The 20,735-nt window shown below is 31.7% G+C and overlaps 1 protein-coding gene across 10 annotated transcripts in view; it reads right to left on the bottom strand.

Annotated features, from left to right (window-relative positions):
• The window catches only part of LOC129907799 (kinesin-like protein KIF13B), a 65,036-nt gene that overhangs the window by 7,285 nt on the left and 37,016 nt on the right, over nucleotides 1-20,735 (bottom strand). The window contains exons 3-21 of one of the 10 annotated variants that reach the window (XM_055984175.1): nucleotides 13,214-13,377; nucleotides 12,873-13,141; nucleotides 12,562-12,809; nucleotides 12,168-12,498; nucleotides 11,847-12,107; nucleotides 11,363-11,788; nucleotides 11,149-11,295; nucleotides 9,861-10,028; nucleotides 9,646-9,792; nucleotides 9,427-9,468; nucleotides 7,656-9,321; nucleotides 7,447-7,592; nucleotides 7,023-7,052; nucleotides 6,632-6,740; nucleotides 6,472-6,567; nucleotides 3,965-3,979; nucleotides 823-885; nucleotides 394-716; nucleotides 253-325 (exon numbers count right to left, since the gene is read on the bottom strand). In XM_055984175.1, coding sequence (XP_055840150.1) covers nucleotides 253-325; nucleotides 394-716; nucleotides 823-885; nucleotides 3,965-3,979; nucleotides 6,472-6,567; nucleotides 6,632-6,740; nucleotides 7,023-7,052; nucleotides 7,447-7,592; nucleotides 7,656-9,321; nucleotides 9,427-9,468; nucleotides 9,646-9,792; nucleotides 9,861-10,028; nucleotides 11,149-11,295; nucleotides 11,363-11,788; nucleotides 11,847-12,107; nucleotides 12,168-12,498; nucleotides 12,562-12,809; nucleotides 12,873-13,141; nucleotides 13,214-13,377 — 4,724 coding nt within the window. The remainder of the gene's footprint in view (nucleotides 1-252; nucleotides 326-393; nucleotides 717-822; nucleotides 886-3,964; nucleotides 3,980-6,471; nucleotides 6,568-6,631; nucleotides 6,741-7,022; nucleotides 7,053-7,446; nucleotides 7,593-7,655; nucleotides 9,322-9,426; nucleotides 9,469-9,645; nucleotides 9,793-9,860; nucleotides 10,029-11,148; nucleotides 11,296-11,362; nucleotides 11,789-11,846; nucleotides 12,108-12,167; nucleotides 12,499-12,561; nucleotides 12,810-12,872; nucleotides 13,142-13,213; nucleotides 13,378-20,735) is intronic. The other 9 variants (XM_055984177.1, XM_055984176.1, XM_055984178.1 and 6 more) reach the window with 9 other exon arrangements.

Below are 20,735 nucleotides of genomic sequence, written 5' to 3'. Positions count from 1 at the left end.
TGACTTCAAAAATCTGCTTTTCAAAATTCTTCTTTTTTCTATTCTGTCCAAAAATCGGCTTTTTAAAACTCTGGATTTTGCAAAAAATGAAAAAAAGATTTAAAAAATGTTAAAAAACGCGCACTTTTTTAACATTTTCGAAACCTTTTTTTTTGCAGAAATTTTGAAAAGTAGAATTTTGAAACCCGAATTTAGTAAAGCAGAATTTTGACAAAAGAATTTTAACCCCAACCCATTTGAGATAATCTCTACCTGGAGTTTCATCGATACTCATGGAACGCATGGAAACTGTGTCATCATTTGTGAGATTGCTGCAAGATACGGCCTGGAAAAAAAGGAAATAATAAATTTATTAAATTTTTTTAAATACTAAAAGATGGAAAAAAGTCTTACTTGTGATCCATAGCCACTTGAAGTCGAGGAACTCATGCTAGGTGTCCCTATGCCAGTTAAATGTTTCAAAGTCGAATTCGCACTCGAAGTATAACTCATGCTTGTTTGTGAATTATTTATATCCATGAATGAGTCCATAGTCTTGGACGATGTTAGCCTAGACTTCGCTTTAAAGTTCTTTGCATATTTGCCACTCTCATAGTCAGCATATTCCGAGTCACTATAGCTATCCTCTGGCTCTTCAGCTAATGGACGTTGTCCCAATGGTTCCTCGTGTAACGTTGTCATTCGTAGTCCAACTAATTTGCTTGTAGCTGGTGATGCTATAAAAGAAATACAAAAAAAATGCAAATGAGTTTTAGTTGTTCCTCTTTCCTTAAAAAAAAAATCCTTAAAAAATTGATAGTTAGTTTTGTTAGTCAAACATACGCTTTGTGGGTTGTGATCTCAATGAATTCAAATTCAAGCTGAGATTGAGGAAGGTGGGCCGAGCTGCATTCCAAGTGAATTATATCAAAATAAATTGTTAGTAATTTTCAAAAGCCTGCCATTTGAATAAAATTGTTTTTTTTTTTTTTTTTGGTTGTTTGTCATGTTTTTGTTTATGTTTATAATATTTAACATTCATCTCTATGAGATGTGGACAGTTCTACAAACTAGTTAGAAACTTTTTTACAACACTTTTTCTAAGTTTTTTTTTTTTTTTTATTTAATATTTAATGTGGGATACATAGTTGTTTTTTGATTTATTTATAAGGACTGCTAATCAGCCTCCACATAATATGGTTTGGTGAGATTATTTTTAACTATATAACTTTTATGTGCAACATTCGATATGTTTTTATTTCAATGAGAGTGGCTTGAGATGATGATAATGATAATGATGACTGGGATAGCTTTTATTTTTTTGAACCCTTAGTTTGTATGATGGTAGTGATTGCTAATCGTGCTAAAGCTAATAATTTTGTCACAATAAATAAATTAAGAAAAAAAAAAAATAAAATATTTTCAACACTCAAACTTACAACTTCAATTGAACAAGACTTTCATGTCATTTCTACATTTGTAACATTTAAAAGCATTTTTATCAACATAAATAATACATTGAATGGTGTATCTTTGATAAGTTTATGTAAAAACAGAAAAATGTAAATCCAAAAAACTGAGAATAACAATGAATAAATTAATTTAATGGAATTTATATAACAATTTGACAAGAAACAGAAGAAGTCAGAAGGAGAAAGAAAAAAAAATGTTTGATAATGCTTGTTTATCGTAAGCATACTTCCTGAAGCGAAAGGCTTAACAAAAATTCTCAAAAACCAGCCGAGAACAAATACATAACATTTGTGAATCTATACACTTATCGAGATTTCCTACTCTGTTATACATATGAAACTAACTTTAGGATAAATAAATATTATAATTTTTTTAAAAACAGTTTCGAGTTCTTGAGTTTCTCTCATAGAATTGGAATTGAAAAACTGTAGAAAAACGGAATAAGCTAAAGCAAAGTTTTCAAATATGCATCGCTTGAATGAGTCTTAAAGAGCGGATTTAGATAAAATTATTAACATAAAGGATATAAACTAAATTAGGGAGGGAAACGAAATTCTAGCTGAAAAATAAGCTTTTCAAAACCCTGCAATTTACAAACAACTTTAAAAGAATCATACAGTTTACATTGATATCGTTTTCTATCTAAAACTTGTTTAAACTTCATAAATTTGATATTGTAGTTAGTTCTTAACTGTGGTATATTCCTAGTATAAGTCCTAGCTCAATTTTATTTCATTTGTGATCTATGCACTTAATCTTTGAACTTAAAAAATAAACTAAGGAATTTTACTACAGCTTTGGAAATATTAGAATATGACCTTGAAATTATCTTTGGGCATTTCAAATGAATATAAAGAACGAGAACCCTAGCAGCAGGGGAGAAGAGTGGATAGAAATTATAAATTTTGTGTTAGTTAAACTATTCGAATCGGGGGAATTCCATTGCCAAAACCCATATTATTAAAATTCAGTTGAACCAAGCATCATACTCTTTCATTATGTACCAGAAATGTATGCCAAAAAAAGTGGTTTGAAGGATGTTAAGACGAACATCGTTGTTTAATAAGTTAATTTTTGTTTAGTGATGAAGATCATTTTAGCTCTACTGTTATGCCACATTTGAATTAGGGCTGATTCCCGAAACCGCAATTGAAGCCAGAAAATAGGTTAAGGTATTGGAACGAAAAATACAAAAAATGTCTGGAAAATTGAATAGCTACTCTTATAAATTGGTTAAAAGGAAAAGGCTTCAATGATTTGGACTATTAAAAAAAAGGCGTTTAGGTAAATTATTTAAATCGAATTTTAAGAGATTAATTTTACAAGTAGAAAGTTATTTTAAAGACACCCCACGCCTACTATCTGAAAAATTTATTTTTAAACAGTACTTGAAAAGGATGTGAATTATTAGAAATTGTTATTAAATTTTTTTAATACGTCAACTACTTTAACCACTTTTTTCTCGGGAACAACATAAACGATTTTGATGAAATTTTCAAGGTTTATATGTCATAGATGTCATCATGTGACTATTTAAGAAACTTAGGCTTTGTTTTATTTTAGATTTTTTGCTTTGTCTATTGAAAAACAGTTTTTTCTATGTTTTTTCTTTCGAGCGAAATTTGGTCAACCAAGTATATATCTACGGCGGTCACTGATTGGTCAATAGTTCAAATTGCATGTTTTCAAAAAATAAATTTTAAAAATTTCAGTATGAAATAATGTTAAACTAAAAGAATGTTTAATCATTCTACATGAACATGAGAGGTAAAGAACTTTGTTTCATGAATTAATTTTTTTTGTTTAAGTTTCATGAAAAGCATTGCTAGAACAAAAATTTAACAAATAAGCTTAAGAATATAAATAATTTAATTTTTTATTAATCCTAAGCGTTCACAAAAGCATTAATTTTTTCTCTTACACGAACACGAGCACGCTGATAATGATTAAACGTCTCAAAGTTCTTCCTCCTCAGGAATATTTTCAAATCAAAAAAATCCACAATAAACACACTTTTAAGAGAAAAAAGTAGATAGATACGGAAAAGTATTAAAAATACAACAAAAATTAAAATAAAGAAAAGAAAATGCCAATTGTTTTCTAATAAATTTTATAAAACTTAATTTATATAAAGAAAATGAAATATAATTAATTACATAAAAGGGAGTTTCACAAAAACAAAACCAACACAAAAAAATTAAATTTGAAAGAAAAAATTCTAATCAACACGAACTAACAATCAACGAACATTATTCGGATCACATAGCGGTAAAATGCACAATCTTTTAGTTTAAAAAAAAACATTTTTTGATTTGTATATAGTTTTTGAGTTGATTTGTTTATATTCACAATTTTTTTGTGTTCTATGTTTTTTTGTACGAGAGTTATAAGGTTTACAGCACTTTAGTGTTCTTGTATAGTAAGTGTGGGTTTTTGTATAAAATTTTTATTATTTTTTTTTGTATTTTTTAAACAACACTTTGCATTTTATTTTTTGTTAATTATCCTTTACCTGACAGTATAGAGCCTGGACAGAGATATAGAAACAACAACGCGTGACAACGGTGCCGATTTTCGTAATTTTTTTTTATTTTGTATTTTTTTTTTTTTTGTTATAACAAACATAAATAATTAAAAAAATGAGAAAAGAATATACACATATAAGAAAAATAGAAGTTCAATAATATAATAATTATGTTTAAAAATTACAACTAATTTATTTTTCAAAAAATTTTTGTCTGAGGGGGGGGATTTTAAAAAGTGGAGGGAAAGAGCTAGTCAAAAAAATCTCTATTCACCAAGTCAGATTTTTGGAATGACTGACTATTTGACTGGGTGAACAGTTTATTATTGCAAGAACTTTGATCGTGTATATATATTTTTTTATTAATTTTTTATATATGCTAATTTTGTTTATAATAAAAATGCTAACAGAACAGAAGCAGATGGTTGATAAAAAAATGTTAAATTTTGTTTTATTTGTTTTTACTAAAAGAGATAAAATTTCGTAACAGAGCACTTAGAGCCATTACTCAATAAAGCTAAGCACATACCATTATCATCATAATTAAAAATATAATAATTTTTTAAATAAAAAAAAATTTGTAGGAATATATACGAATTGTATTATGCGCTTCTGTGTTGCTAAGCATATGAACCACACTAAGAAAAATACTAAAAAAAGTACTGTATAAATCGATAAAAATAAGATAAATCAAAATGCACGAGAGGCTTTCATTGCTAACATATCGTACAACTTCACTCATTTTTGTTTGCTATGCTGGTTATATGCACACTCTAAAGCTGAAAGTGCTAGCACAAATTTATTGTATGTTATTAATGTTTGATGATGTGATTTTCATTACAAATGTAGAGATGTTATACTATAGCAAAGTTGCGTGTGTGTCAGGAAAATACAACCAGGGCTAATGTGGACCCTACGGAATATCCAACTATATCACTATTTTTTAATGAACCACACGCCAGGACAAACGAAATAAACCTTTTTGAACTTTAGTAATATAAGAGCTATTTCAACTCGACTCTTTTTTTCAAGTAAATATTTGAAATAGATACTTCTTTGAAATACATACGCTATAGGTCTTGATGAATAAAATATAATTTGTATTCGAAAACATTCAAACGTTATTTTGTTAGAAATTCTAAATGATTATAATTATTATGTTCTTTCACTGTGCAAGGGTATATTTTTTAACAATTTTATATTTTAATGTTACGGAAAAGATGTTTTTTTTTTTAATGAATTTTAAAGCATGTATCCTACAAATTAGTTTAAATATTTCATTAGCAATATTGCATCCTTTCAAAAGCCATATACAGGTCTAGCTTTTTTTTTTCGAAAAATACAAAACAGTTAAAAAAAAGGGTGTTTGAAAAGAGCCTGTAACACCAAAACTTCAAATAAAGTTTTGCCGAGCATAGTAAATTAAGTTTTTATGCACAAATGAGTATAGTAATGAGTTTCATACGGGGAGAATTAACATTTTAATATTCGGTAACAAAATTTAAGTGAGAGAAGAGCTGTCGAATACCTCGCAAATTACCTGAAAAAAAGTTTAAAATACAGGAAGATTTCTGAACGTGAAGAACTTTTCACCCGAAACTCACAATAGGAATCTTGTTCACGTGAAACTCACGATAAAGCTGAATGTCATTTTTTTAGCTTTAGTCTGCCTATTTAACACAAAGTTCTGGGAAGTCAGTTTTCATTTACATTAAAAAAAAAAAAAACAAACAGTGCAAATATGATTTTTAAAATGACCGATTCCTTAAAATATTGTTACTCGTGGAGTTCGGTAACTGTGAATTTCAATCGAGTGCGAGTCTAATTACAAAAACTATCTAGTGAGTTTCAGTTTGAATCATTTTATTTAAACAAATGCATTGCACATGAGTTGTAACCAGCGAGTAACATAGCGTAACTCAAATCCTGATGTTCCAAACAGTTATGTTTGAATTCTAATTACAACAATAATCCCCAATTAATCCATTAAATCTTATAATAAGCTGTTGTGCATTTGAGTGTAATTGTACGATAAAGCCTTAAAAACTATAAAAAACAAATATCAAATAAAAAATACACTTCTAAAAACGTAGTATATACTTTTTTCCTAGAATGTGAGTGTAGAAAAAAATAAAAATAAATATAAATAAATTATCTTTATCTAATTGCATATAATTTGCTCATAATTATGTTCGTGACTAAAACGATTATACTTTCTAGTTGATAAATCAATTTGCATTTTGGGTTTTTTATTTTTGCTTTTAAAGAATTAATATAAGTAAAGCTAACCATACTAGAAATTATTGTGCTAACCATTATAATATAGCTATGGTAAGTAAGGGTTTGTATCTTTTTGTTTTTTAAATAGAATTTGTGGGGCTCTTGATACTTTTTTTTTCTATTTTTTTTTCTTTTAGTTTTTATAGCAAAATGAATAAATTAAAATAGAAATATACAACAAATAGTATAAGGCTTAAGAACATGCATATTCATACCTATGCCAAAGGGTTTGCCTGGTGAATCATCATTGGAACCCTTTCCACCAAAACTATGTCGATTACGTACACCAAAGTCTCGAGTTCCTTGTTGACCTGTACATATATAAATAAAATATACAAATCACTTCATTTAAAACGGATTAGATGAATGCCTTACCTGATTGTGATAAAAATTGCTTTGAAAAGTCTGTATTGTTAAGATCCACAAACGATTCTGAACGTCCAACATTGATCAATGATTCCATAGACACATCGAATCGCATTATCTAGACACAAAAAACATTGAATATTAGTTTCATTTGGGGAAAAGGCATAAAACTGCAACTACGTTCCAAATCAATCAATTGCAAATTTCACTAGCAAAAACACAAAAACGAAAATTTCTAAGAACACATTCCACAAAGAGGCGTCTGTATGTGTGTATTTATTTTTTTTTTCATTTCGTGGAAGCTAAGCAATAAAAAAATGATAAAACCAAAAGGACACAACAACAACAAGTAGTTTTTTCTTTACACAGAGAGATGAAGAGCTTTATATTATATACTTACACCACCAGTGGCTGCTGTGTCTTTCACGGCCTTTATTTAGGAGAGTTAGTAGTTTGTTTTGTTGTTAGAGTAGTAGTTAGTTGTAGTAAGGCCGAATAGAAACGACAGAGTTTCAGATATATGTGGGACACAACAAAAACACAGATAGACAACACAAGTTTTTTTGTTTTTTGTGTTTTTTTTGATAATTTTTCAAAATACAGAAGTACAAAGTGTGAAAGCAGTGAAGAAACAGAAAATAACGAAAAAAATTGATTTTGTGAATAAAACTGGACAAGAGAAAGACACCGAGAGCAAGAGTGAAATTCTTCTTATTTTTTAAATTTGTTTTCTAAATGATGAGCAATATTTTTGTGTATATTTAAGAGCACACTCTTGTGAAGCTTTTTGAGCTGGACAAGGAAATGTGTTTTGCATTTATTACCTGAGAGAAGTTCGGTACACTGACTGTCTTCCTCATTGACAGTGGCTGTCCGTGGGCGGTTTCAAGTTCTTTTACAGCCACGTTCTGTCGCAAACGGTCCAGGGTTAGGATACTCTCCACTGCGGAGACTCCTTTTGTATATTTTTCTGTGAGAAAAAACAAAAAACAAGTATTAATTACGATCTCGAAATCCTTTTCATTTTACTTACCAATATAAGTCTCTCCATCGCTAGTTGAACAATCATCTCCACTAGCAGCCAATTGTGCCAATGACTCCCTATCTTCTAGCTCCTCTGATGCTTTGGGAATATTTGACACCACTTCATAAGTTACCCCCGTTAATGCAATAGCATTTTCCAATCTAACAAGGCGGAATTTTTTCAGCCTATCGGTAATACTCTGTCGTTTGTATATATTCAAACTTAATCGTTTACGCAGCACCAAATCCATTGGAGCTGGATGTGACAAACGGACAGTAGTTCTCAAAATCAAATAGACTCGTTCATTTGCATCGGTAACACGATTCAGTGACTGACTGTCGTGCATCGATGAATCCCAACTGGCAATTGCACAGACGTCTTTGTCTAAATGCTGCAATATCTGAAGTGTATAGAACTTGTGACCATGTTCTTTGGATAGAATTGAATTTAAACCAGCAATGGAGAATTCATCGTTTGTATTTTGTGCTGATAAATCATCAGCATTTAGATTGAGGAAGAGAACAGGTACATGGGGCTCCATTCCAGCTGGAGGATCCCATGATGCTGGTGCACCAGGAATTCCAGATCCTGGTGCTGGGACAAGCACGGCATTGCGTTCTTCTGTCAGCGATACCCATTGATGAACCAAGCTCAGCTCGCGTTCACGTTCTTCCTCACTTTTGTCTTCTTTTTTGATAAGTTTTTGTATCTGTTGATCGAGATATTGTCGTCGTCTGCCCAATGCCTCACTCCATTTTTCTCGTAGAACTGTTAAATCTTCCTCTTGATAGGAGTCAAGAGGGCGCTGTAATCTTGATCGTACACTTACACTTCCAACAGCAATATTCACAATCGACTGGCAAATTATTGGTAAAGTTCCTGAGTTCTGTACAGGCTTTACACGGACATGGATTCGTCTCTGCTGACCTTGTCTCAACTGATAAACTCCACCAGTGAGAACTTCATTTCGATTGGTCACCTCTACTGGAGAGTATTCACCATTGTCGTTTAATTCATGAATCTCGACCCAAAGTTCGATTTTACGTGACAACTCAGCCCAACGGTCGACTAAGGACCGTGCCTTAGCTTGTTGCTGTTCAACTTCCCAGCCTTTGGACTTTGAAAATCCAGCACTTCGATGTCCCCATACTTCAATAGACAATGCCCCCTCTATGCAATGCTCAAGGAACTCTTCATTTATCGAAACAGTAAAATCCTTGGTGTGTTCAAAATTGAACGACTTATTCTGATCAGAAGTGGGCAACACTTCGTCATTTATAACTGGCACAACAGTTTCTTGGTGCCCCCAAAAAGTGTACTGGCAAAATACAAAATTCGACAGTGACAATGGCAAGCCAGATGCTTGTTTTATAGTAACTCGACATGTTATCGAATTTGACATTGGATCACTTGGATCATAATCATCGTCTCGCGAATCAGTGGAGCTATCAGAAGCCGATTCACACATTCGATCCTGCGGCAGCTGTCCGGCTATGCGTGATATCTCCACTTGAAGTCGTCCAGCGACTTCACCTTGTTGGCTAATAATAGGCGTATGATAATCCAATTTGACATCATGGAATAGAACCTCAAGGAATATATTAGCCACTCCAATGAGATTGTGATTCTCTTGTGATTCATAAAATGGATCTAATGGCTTCTGTGGTCCACCCTCCTTGAAAAAAAAGAAGGAGGTTTTTTGTAAAAAATTGTTTGCATACATACATTCATGAGATGAGTGGAGTTTTGTGGGTGGGTGAACAAAATTGATCGAAATTACCTCTTCGTTGTCCTCGTCGTCACTTAAAGCCTCAATCATTGGCTTTAGTGATTGATTAAGCAGCGTGTTTTTTAATTTGTTTGTTAATGATGAAAAGTGATTTTTATTTATTAGATTTTATGAATTGGATTATATATAATGGAGAGATAGAAAATGAACAAATGAATTTATAAAATAAAAGAGAAACAAACAAATAGAATAGAATTGTTCAATTCTTACCAAACCAGAGAGTACATGCTCCTTGTGCTCTTGGTACATCTCACGCATGTCAATTAGTTTGTTTTCAAGTTTTTCCATTGTCCAGATTTGACTGCCAGAGTTGACACGTTTTACTAAAATTGCTGGCTCACTTACGAACGCTCCGCGCTAAGGAAAGAAAGTAATATACATTAGGGACGCTGTTTATGATTAGTTAAATTAGAAAATGAGCTCACCCTTCGATTTGGAGACAAATTGGCTGGTGGAATTTGGAGGGTAACACTGAATTTGGTCTTCTTTTCCATTTCTTCGGCTAAGAAATTGGCTTCTTGGACTAGAGCATTTGCACGCATTATATCGGTTTTTAACTGGCCAAGCGAACGTTTAAACATTTCGTCGCGTTCCTAAAAATAATAAAATAAATTAAAATGAGTATCTTAATGCAATAACAATCGTATGAAAAAAGTTTCATGTTTAATTGGGGCTTAGAAATTAAACAATTAAATAGTTTATCTTATAAGTGAGCGGTGGGAAAGGTTTTAAACATCAAAACCATAAGAACTAAGCAGGCGCTTACATTCTCGAAAAAAAAAAAACTCAGAATTTAATGCCAAACCTACGCCTTTTTATCGATTCCGACTTATAGCTATTTCAATCGAAAAAATACTAGACCGAGCAGGGTATGATCCACTGTTGTAGGGCCAAACAATTTGTTTGGTTCCAGAATCATTAAAAAAAAAATGCACTATTACTGCACTTTTTCTTAGAACCGGCACAGATACAAGCCGGTAGACTTACATGTTTGTTATCGATATAAATGGACCTCATTGTAATATTAATATAAATCGGTTACCTCTTACGCTCCAATGTCTTAGACTAACGTACGGAGAGCCGATTTTTTTCAAAGTATTTTAGACTTTGAAACTATTGGAGGAGCCAGGATGCCATGAAATTCATTCGATTTAATGGCATACAGATCGCACTAATTGGTGAAATAGTGACGACAGGAACTCACAAGTTGGAACATTGATCTCATAGTCACTCTTATATAGATTCAAGTTTATATTGGTGGCTTATGGGGAAATGAACGAGTACACGAAATGGTCAAACATGTGTACGGTGTTCTTCATAATAACATTGTAGAAAGAATAAATGGTCCAATTAATTCAGTACACAAAAGGTGGTTTTAAATGCACATGAACTTACAGAAAGTGAAAGTGAAGCCTAAAATAGACTTAAAAGCAATAATTCTGCTCCGTAAGTTTAAATCTGGCTGAATATTCGAATTAGTCAGTCCTAGGCGCGCTTAGAAACTCAAACTCTTGAGCAACCAAAAAATAATATTTGTAAAAGACCGAAATCTAAGAAGAGTGTACAAAATATCTGAAAAGTATTGGGTTTTTAAAAATTTCAACGTCTTAAATAAAATTTTTTGATAATTTGGGTTACGAAAGCGATTTTCGTCTGTATGTATCAAAATTTTAAAACATTTAATATTGCTTAAAAATATATTTGTTTACTTACATGTGCCCATTTTTCAACTCTCATTTGTGAAGTTGGTGTATTGGGTGTAATTTTTCCCAATCTCAATGGATCGTATGGTGCATACGGTGGATATGGTGTGCTTGGTGATAAAATATTTCTTAATTGTTGAAACTGGCGTTCATATTCCTATTTAAAAAAAAAAAAAAAAAAAGGATAATCAAAATTGAAATTCCAAAACTCATTTGTTACTTACCTGTCTTTGTTTCTCTAAAGCCACTTGCTTATCTTCCTCATGTTGTCTCTCCAACATTGCTATAGCCGTTTGTATAGGATCGTTGCTTAATTCGTTTTGCATGATTTCATCACGCGCAAAATTATAATCAATAAGCTGAGCCGGTGTTTGTGGTTCAGAGCTTAAATTTGTATTTGTGGCACTTTTTGGACAATTCACACGAAAGAAATGATGATTTCCCCATAAAATACGATCACCATGATGCAATGGTGTTTTTTCACCTGCAGGTGATCCATTAACAAAACATCTTGCACCTTGTATGGGTTCCAAGAATAGTCCACCATCTTCAATTATAATAACACAATGTTCTGGTTGTATACCTAGACCTGATAATTGTATATCTGGTTGTTGGCCAGAAATGCTATGGCCACCTACTAATGTACGCTCCTGAAAGAGTGTTTAAAATTGAGTTGGGTTAAGATTTTTACTGAGAATTTGATAATACCTTTAGGTAATAAACTAATAATTCATTTAGGGACGGATCTGCATTCAAATTGACTAAATAGTATTTATTCTTCTCCACCTTAATGCCACTGGCCTGTACACTAATGCCCATTTTCTCTAGGGCTTGTTGACGTTCGTTTTGTATTCGTTCGGTCTTAACTAGCTTCTCTTCCCAAGTCTGAGAAATTTGTTTCATCAAATTTTCACTTTCAGCTAGTTTATCGTGGATATCCACTCGCTGAATATCACCTACAGGGGAACCCTACAAAGGAAAAAAAAAAGTTAGAACTATTAAGGAGCATACTTATGGAGACTTTAATACCGTGGCATGTTTCAGCATATTGCGTAAAGTCTCCACTTCATGTCGAAGTTCTCGAATAATTCGTGCATTTGGATCTTCATTAACCACAGCATGGTTGACGATTCTCTTAGCTCGATCGGCATATCTCAACGTTGAGAGGGTTTCTTCAAAATTATCTGCAGCCGGTGAGATGGTTGCCACCATAACAGTCTTTGAGTTTCCACCAAGATTATCCTTCAATAACCACGTTAAAACTGAATCACGATATGGAACAAATTTATCGTTTCGATTGTTTTTGCCTATCGATTGGTCGGCTAACTTTGAGATGACAAGTCCAAGTGTTGTGAGTGATCTAGAATAAAAGGAGGTTTCATATTAGCAATGGCTCCAAAAGAATGACTATAAAGGATCTTACTTGTTAATGTTAGAACCTTCCTTGAGACGATCACCAACGGCACCAGTTTTAACTGCTCTCTCACTACCAGCTAAATCGACTAGAGACATGCGAGAGACCTTCTCTCCGCTCACACCAGAGCCATGGTCTGTCAGAATTTGTGTTAGTACAACCGAAAAGACGGCATGAGATCGAGATGATTCAGCGTTCATGTTTGTTGCAGCAACAGTTCTGGATTTATTTCCTTCTGTCATTAGATTGTCTACATCCTAGAATAAAGAAGCATCAATTTAGTACAGAATTTGGTTCTCAGTCAAGAATTTAGAACTTACTTTGTATGATGTGACAGCCAATTGGGATAAACCATCCACATAAGGACCCAAAACATTATGCTCACGAACTTTCAACGACTGTTTGTTTGGTTTTGGATCCAATAGATCATGAACTTTTTCATTGTAGATCTCCATGTAAGATACTTCAACTTTGTATAAAAGTTCTGATGATGTTCTCGTACTGATCGATCCAAATAGCTCATCACATAGACGTGGAATTATACCTTTGGACTCTTGGGTTCCCATCATTGTATATGATTTGCCAGACCCTATGGACATTAAAAAAAATAAATATAGGTATATTAATAAGAATGAAGAGAAGTTCTTTAAAAAGTTATTACCAGTTTGTCCGTAGGCAAAAATGCAGGCATTATAACCTTGGAATGCATTATCAAGAATATCTCGTCCAACTGATGCGAATACATCTTCTTGTGAAGCGAAATTACCATCTTCTGGATCAATGGAGAAAAAACAATGATCAAACGCAAATGTTTTTGGTTGTTTTCTGGAAAGACAAAAAAGATATTGGAGTTAAAGGCAATCACAAAAAGACAATTTAATAGTATATTTAGGATTAAATCTTTGTATAACATTTAAGTGGCAATCAGATGTGTTTTAGCTCAATATGTTATAACTCCATATTTTAAATGACGTAATACTAATCGGGGTTTTGAATGTTTAAGAATCCTGAGAACTGCAGAGTGAATGAACCTCGACTCTTATGCTTGAAAAGTTTTCAAACCAGACCAAAAGAAACGAAAAAACATAGAAGGAGAGCCAATTTAGAATGGATTTAGCAGGGTGAAGGATGCTAACAGTGATTTGAAGGTGCGGAGACAACACTGAACGTTAAATATTAATTTTTTTAAACTGTATGGGCTCCGACAAATTTTGGCATGGTAATATTTATTAAATCTCCTACAATGAAAACAGATTATGACATAATTTGATTTCAACGAAAACAGATTATGGCATAATTTATAGGAAATTAGCATTTGTTCTTTTATTCAAGGTGATTTTAGAAAATTAAGTTTTTTTTAGAGCAAATTATTAGAATAGTTATTGACTTTTTTTTATATTTTAAGCTTATACAAACAATTTTTGAGAGTACTCCTTCGACTATAAAGTTTTGCATTATTTTTTTTTACTTGAAAGTTGGAATCCTAGCTTGACGGACTTTATATTGTATGAAGATATCATTCAAATTTAATTTTCATAGAGAAGGTGTTTACTTTAAAGGATATCAAACAGAAACTATTAAAGCAGAACTCCATTAACAGTCGCGCCTATGACTCCTTCATGTTTGTTTATTTAACAAAACATGGAAAAGTCATAGGGATAGTGCTTTAAATTCATCATAAATTCATAAAATTCACGCTGAAAAAGTTCTAAGCAAACGTTTCCTCCATGCTTGGAAATTATTATTTTGTTTTAGTTGAAAATATTAAAAAAAAAAAAGAGAATTTTTGTATCCAGTCAGTTAGGGAAATGCAAACTAGTTTGGGAACCTCTAGTTTTGATAAGCAAAATGTACTTGCCGAAATTACGACTGAGATAGGATAAGTTTTGACGGTGGTTCTCAACACAAATACAAAAAAGTTTTTAATTTTATTCAAAAACTACATCATTCGTTGCAGGACATGAAGGTTTGTACTTCTGGCTTAGTTATTTTAGCTCTGGTTTTTTTATCAGTGGAATATAGTTATAAACCTCCAAATTGGGAATGAATAACTAAACCATTTTACTCCGTTTTTTTTTTTACGTTTAATACATTCAATTGGAGTCGCTGCAAAAATCACTTACTTTCCATTTGCCAGTATTCGAAAGTTAATATTTTTGGGCATAGGCAGTTTTTTAAATAAGCAAAGTAGAAGAAAAAAGTATTCAAAATTTAAAAAATTGAAAATAAACGAAGATGCATTGATGGATTGGGTACAATTTATAACCAGACAATTTTTCATGGGACAGCCTATCAAGAGGCAAGCCATAAAAATGGGACACTATCAAGGTAGAAGTCATTAAATTAAATTAGCTCACCCCTCTTCAAGTAAAAAAAAAGAAAGAAAAATGTTTTACTCAGAACATTCACCCTTCTTAACATTCTTGCTACTGGTTCATTTCTACTATGATGAACCTGGTCAAATTGGGGTACAAATCTAAGGGAGTGAATTGACGTTGAAACTCAACTTAGATTTCAAAATTGTTTCCAGGTATAAAGTCTGAAACAATTGCCATGAAACAAAACAAAAAATCTTCATTTTGGATGTTATTTATAAACCTTGGAAACTCTAAAAAAACATTTTTGAAGGACTTTTCAGCCATATTCAAAAATATAACCTTTTTTTGTATAAATAGGAATGCTTAATACATTTGCCTTCATGTTCATACATAAGCCTACCGTCTATCTTTCATGGTCACCTTGTTTTTGTCGCCAAGGTTTTTCCTTCTTTCTACAGAAGGACGACACAAAACTGCATTTATTCAAAAAGTATAGACACTACAATAATCATCAAAATAACATTTTCAGTTTTCCTTTATTTTTTTTTGTTTTGCAGTTTTGTTTTGTCCTCTCTCATGTTTCGATGTTTTTTTGACATCTCAACTTATATAGTTTGTATATCGGGTCGGTAGAGATAGTTGCTTCCTTGAATTTCATCTTCAAAGGATTAGCATTGTGTATATATTTTGCACACTAAGCTTCAAGTATAGAATCATTTTTTTTTTTTTTTATTTTTTACTGTAGTGTCATTGATGCATTGCCAGTATTTTTTTCGTTACCTTTTTTAGTCCTCTCCTCCAGTTTGTTGTTCTTTTTGATATGAATTTTTGTGCTGATGCAGTCTCAATAATATTTTTTTCTGACATTGAAAGTATATTTTTTTGTTACGGTACAGTAGGTAGTCTTTTATATATAAAAAAAATCCTTTTTGAAAGAGATTGAAGGAACCACCCAAAAATTATTCAATCGAAAAGAGGCCAAAAATGACAAAACACTATCTAAAAAAGGTTCCTTTCTGTCTCGGATATTATCATCCTGATGACGTCACATCACAACAAATTTACCGATATACATACTCTCTATACCCTCTATAGCCTCATCCACTCATAAACAAGACAAACTAAAGCCTTTTAATGACTATACATTCCGGATAGGAGAAGAAGATTACAAAAGAAAGGCAGGCATCATAGAGAGAGAGAGACTCTAATGAAAGTGGCTCTGCACTATTTTTGAAAGCCTTTTTTGCATGGCCAAATGTATATTCAAGCTGTTTTTTATCCGTAAAAGATAAAAAGACACACATCACCTACAGAGAGAGAAAAGAGGAGAGAACATCTTGAGATTCTTTTAAGGCAATCAAAGCATTGGGTGTTTTTTTTTATTTTTTTTGTTGTCGTTGTCGGTCGTGGTTGTCTATAAAGATGGCAAAACCACATGCTGCTAGATACTCTTCAAAAAAAAAAAACAGTCATAAAAAAAAGTTCTATAAAGGAATTACGGTCTATACTCCTCTCTAACGTCACATGTATTTATAGCATCACATCACTTTTATATAGAAGAACTGACTGAAAATGAAATCCATCTCTGTCTATGGAAATGGTTTACACGTTTGGTTCATTTGCATTTGGCACGCAACCTGTTTTCCATATCTATCTTTTTTTTTTATCTCCTCACAAAGTAGAATAAAATATATGCGACAAAAGATGGAATGTGTACGGATTGTATAGAAAAGGTAACGTATATCTGGTGACTCTGACTGTATGGTGACATGAATGGAGGTATACTTCCGGTCCCTTCTCTGCGAAGCTTCCTTCCGTAAAAGGTTCTCTCCACTCTTAGTGGATCTCTCTACTTTTACTTCTGGCATAATTTCAGATTCAGATTCAGTTCAGTTTCTGCTGAGTTCTTTTACAAATCGATTTTGCGGTCAAGTTGAGAGCTCAGGTGGAACTACCAGGAGTAGATAGATACAGTGTGGACTGTATAGATATAGACAATTGACAGGTTTTTTGTATTTCGTTTTTATATATAAACTCATTTTATGGAACTGTCATCTTCTTTGGAAGCTTTAGGTCGATTTTTGTAAGGACTATACGTTCTCATTGCAAATAATTGGTTGTGTTTCCTTTTTGTTGAGAGACGAGGGGGGAGTTAGGTAGGTATTATATTCATTTTATATCTTTGTTACACATCACATTGGAATAAGGTCAGGATTTGTTTTCTTTTTTTTGTTGTTTTTGTATTGAGCGAGAATAAACGCTCTGTGTCTCTCTATTTAAGGGAGGAGGACAATTTTGAACGTGACATAAAAAGGGCAATTGTGATGTGCTTGTGCTGCGGAAGTTGTTTTTTTTTTAGTTTGTTTTTATTAAAGTAACTTGTTATACTTGTGCTCTATTTATTTTTGCATGCACACATTGTTCTGTAGAAGTCGACACACAAAAACGAACAAAAAGAGATACAAGCTTTGTAATAGAGATTTAATTTCAATAAACTTTCTGCGTTGCATGGAATTTTATTTGATAGTTGTGCTAAAATAGAAAATAGAACTATGTAATTGAAAAGGGGGGAGAATAAATTCAAAAGCAATGACCATTACTTAAGGGGTTTAAGATTATAGCTTTCAAACGCAATGAATGAACTTTTTAAAAATCCTTCAAATTAGCTTCGGGGTAATATTGTTTAATATGCTATAACCTTCATATTTTGACGAGTCCTTGGAATTTGGGATTGGAGTTACAAGAACGAAAGATGTTCATTTTAATTTAATCAAATCAAAGTAAACAGAATTCTACTGGTACATCTAGGTTTTCATTGGATTGTTAATTAAAAATTTGCCTCTCGGTTAAAATCAAATTAGGAAAAAATGAAGTGATGACGAAGAACTAAGAATCAATGCCAAAATGTTTTTAAACCAAAAGTATGATTGGATTTGAAATGTTAATTTGATTTGTTTGTAAAGAAGTGGCATTTCAAATTGAAAAAAAAAAAAAAAAAAATTAAATTAGAAACTCAGTCTTATTTGGGTGAAGGATATCAAATATTTGAAAGGTTAGTTCAATACCAATGACTGCGAAATTTCTGCGATTTAAAACTGAATGGAATGGTTTTTTCTAAAAGTGAGGAGTATAAAGAATTTTTTTTCAAATTGAAGATAATTATTACACTATGAAATTTTGATAAAATCCTTAAGCAGTAAAATCTTTAATCTTTTTAATGTTCTATGGAATAAGTCCTTTTTTCTCTTTTCAGTTGATAAGAATTTTGATGTCCCTAATACCTACCTAATTTTAGGGCTTAAAGAAGGGTTTAAATGGTTAATTTTAAGCATAATAAACACTATTCTGCCCAAATTTAAAACATTGTTCAGCGTTTCATATATAAGTGAACAGATTATAACATTGTCAAATAAGTTGTGATCGTAATTCCTTATTCGTTCATTGAAGCTGCTTTTAATGCGGTTTTTTCATCATTTTTGGGTATCGAAGGTTGTGATTTTTATTTTTAAATACACACAACTGAAATAGACCGCAATATCTTCATTTTATTTGACCATTTTGTGTGTTGCAATGATTGCACTTTTTTGCCTAGTGAATGAATTTCGCAAAAAATGGCTTAATAAACAATTAATTTCTCTCAATTGGATCCAATTGAGTCATCAGTTGTAAAAACAGAGTAAGTTCACTTTGGAAAACTGTTGGAAAAAACGCAAAAAACTGAATCGGGTTCTTTTTTCTGCTTTTTTCTGATGTTTGACCTATAGGTTCTCACTACTACTTTGTCAATTTTGGTCCAACCCACACAATACTCTTGAAATACTATGCATTCAGATAAAAAATGCAAACAAACATTTAATAGGTACCTTATCTCCGATTCTTAGGAACAGAATAAATCCTGGATTTATTCTTTCTTCAATCTTATGGGATTTTCCACCCTCTGTAACTTCGACAGCCAAAATATTATTATTATTATTTTTTTTTTTTTACTTAAAAGAAGTGTCTACGTCTAAAGACGCCATTTTCAACAAGTGGTCATTTTCGGAAAAAAAAGTGGACTTATTCTATTCTTACAACTGATGATTCAATTAGTTACAATGACGTAAAATTTTTAACGGCTTGGTAAAATGCTGAAGTCATTTTAGAAAGTTATACTGAGTCAAAACGGGACTGATTTTTAACTTAGTAAATACTTAAATTGAAAAGCATTTTACTTAATCGTTTAAAATTTTGTCCAATTGTCTTTGAAAAATACCGTTTAAATATTGCCACACATCATGAGTAATAAAAAGTTTGCAACTAGATTGTATGTAAGTATGTTAAATGCCTTTGTGGTTAACGGTTTCTAAGATTTTTCATTTACGAGATAATTTAAATACCAACGTTTTTTGTTAACAATAATAAATTGATCATAAGGTCAATTTCTTAAGCCCCACGTTATTTTGAAAATTTTAGAATCACTGCCTGAAGTCGTCTATGAACGAGAATAACGCCTTGCGAAATAGGACCACATCGACCTTATTTCGATTTCTAACAGTTAGTTACATACTGGGGGCATGGAACTCCCCGTTTAAACAGTAAGTAACGGATGGGAGACATGGAACCGCCGCCGCTTGGGCTTACCATTGGATTTGGAGCAGGTGCGAGGGTGGATTATGTACATTTTCTTCTGGAAACTTTTGGAATATAAATGTGACTTTATATTTTAGAGGATTGTTTAGCGTTTACTGTTATCTTTCTGAAATTTTTGAAAAAAATTAAGCTGTACATAAGCGGTGAATCAAAAGTATCAAGTTGGAATATAAGATTTTTAGAATAACCCATAGTAAAATAGACAAAAGGTATAAGCCGAAAGCGAAATAATGTTTTCAATCAAACTTCCCTTCAAAAACATTGTTTGGGTTGAGCAAACATTAAAGTAATACCTTATCGTTTGATGTGCACACCATAATTATAATCAGGTAACCTGTATCCAATGCAAGTCATAAAATTTTTCTTAGATAAGATAACACAAATAAAATCATAATATCTCAATTTATGTCGAGTTTTATCTATCAGGAAAAATATTCAGTCTTATCTCAGAAATATTGGATTTAAGGTTTATGAAAAAAAAAAGTAATTTCAGTCCCCAATTAAACTAAAATAATTATTTGACAACTAAAACGAACAAGAAATGTATTATAATTTTGTATTCCCCAAAAGATTGCCACCTAAGAAGATTGAACATATTTTTTTTTATGTCTATACAACACTGTTATCTTAATTTTATTTTATATTAATTGCTTATTATTGCCAATAAAGCATAATTTTTGTTTCGTTTTTGTTTGCTTTAAGGAAAATATCATAAACAAATTAATTTGTTAGATTTAACAAATATAATAATAAATATTTAAAGTTTTGAAAGCATTTTTATTGAAAAAAATACCCTTTTAATTTATTAAACATGAAAACATCAGTTCAAAAAACAAAACGATTTTATTAAATTGCAAGCTGTTAAAAAAAAAACAGCAAACTCATGAAATAAATTCATTCTCTTCATATTTCCATCAAAACTAATTAAAAACTCAAATGGTAACATAAAACGACTTAAAAGATTCATCTTCATTTAAAATCCTCTCTCCGGAAGAATCTAATGTACTTTCATTTTGAGTGTCTTTGAGCTGGCAAAATATTGTATATCCACACACAAGTTTGCCTGAGAGAATTTTCAACATTTTCCAAATTAATGTGAAAGGTTTTCTAGTTTTTTTTTTTTTTTTTTTATTATTCATTCTTTGTTTTGTTTATTATTTTCCATCATGTGTCACGAAAATCTCTACAGATGAACGCCTAATACGAAAAGACTCAAAAATACCAAAACAAACACAT

The sequence above is a fragment of the Episyrphus balteatus genome, chromosome 1, assembly GCF_945859705.1.
Source record: "Episyrphus balteatus chromosome 1, idEpiBalt1.1, whole genome shotgun sequence".
Classification (NCBI taxonomy): Eukaryota; Metazoa; Arthropoda; class Insecta; order Diptera; family Syrphidae; genus Episyrphus; species Episyrphus balteatus.
The sequence above is the reverse complement of the archived record's forward strand: the minus strand, read 5'-3'. Positions and strand labels throughout refer to the sequence as shown.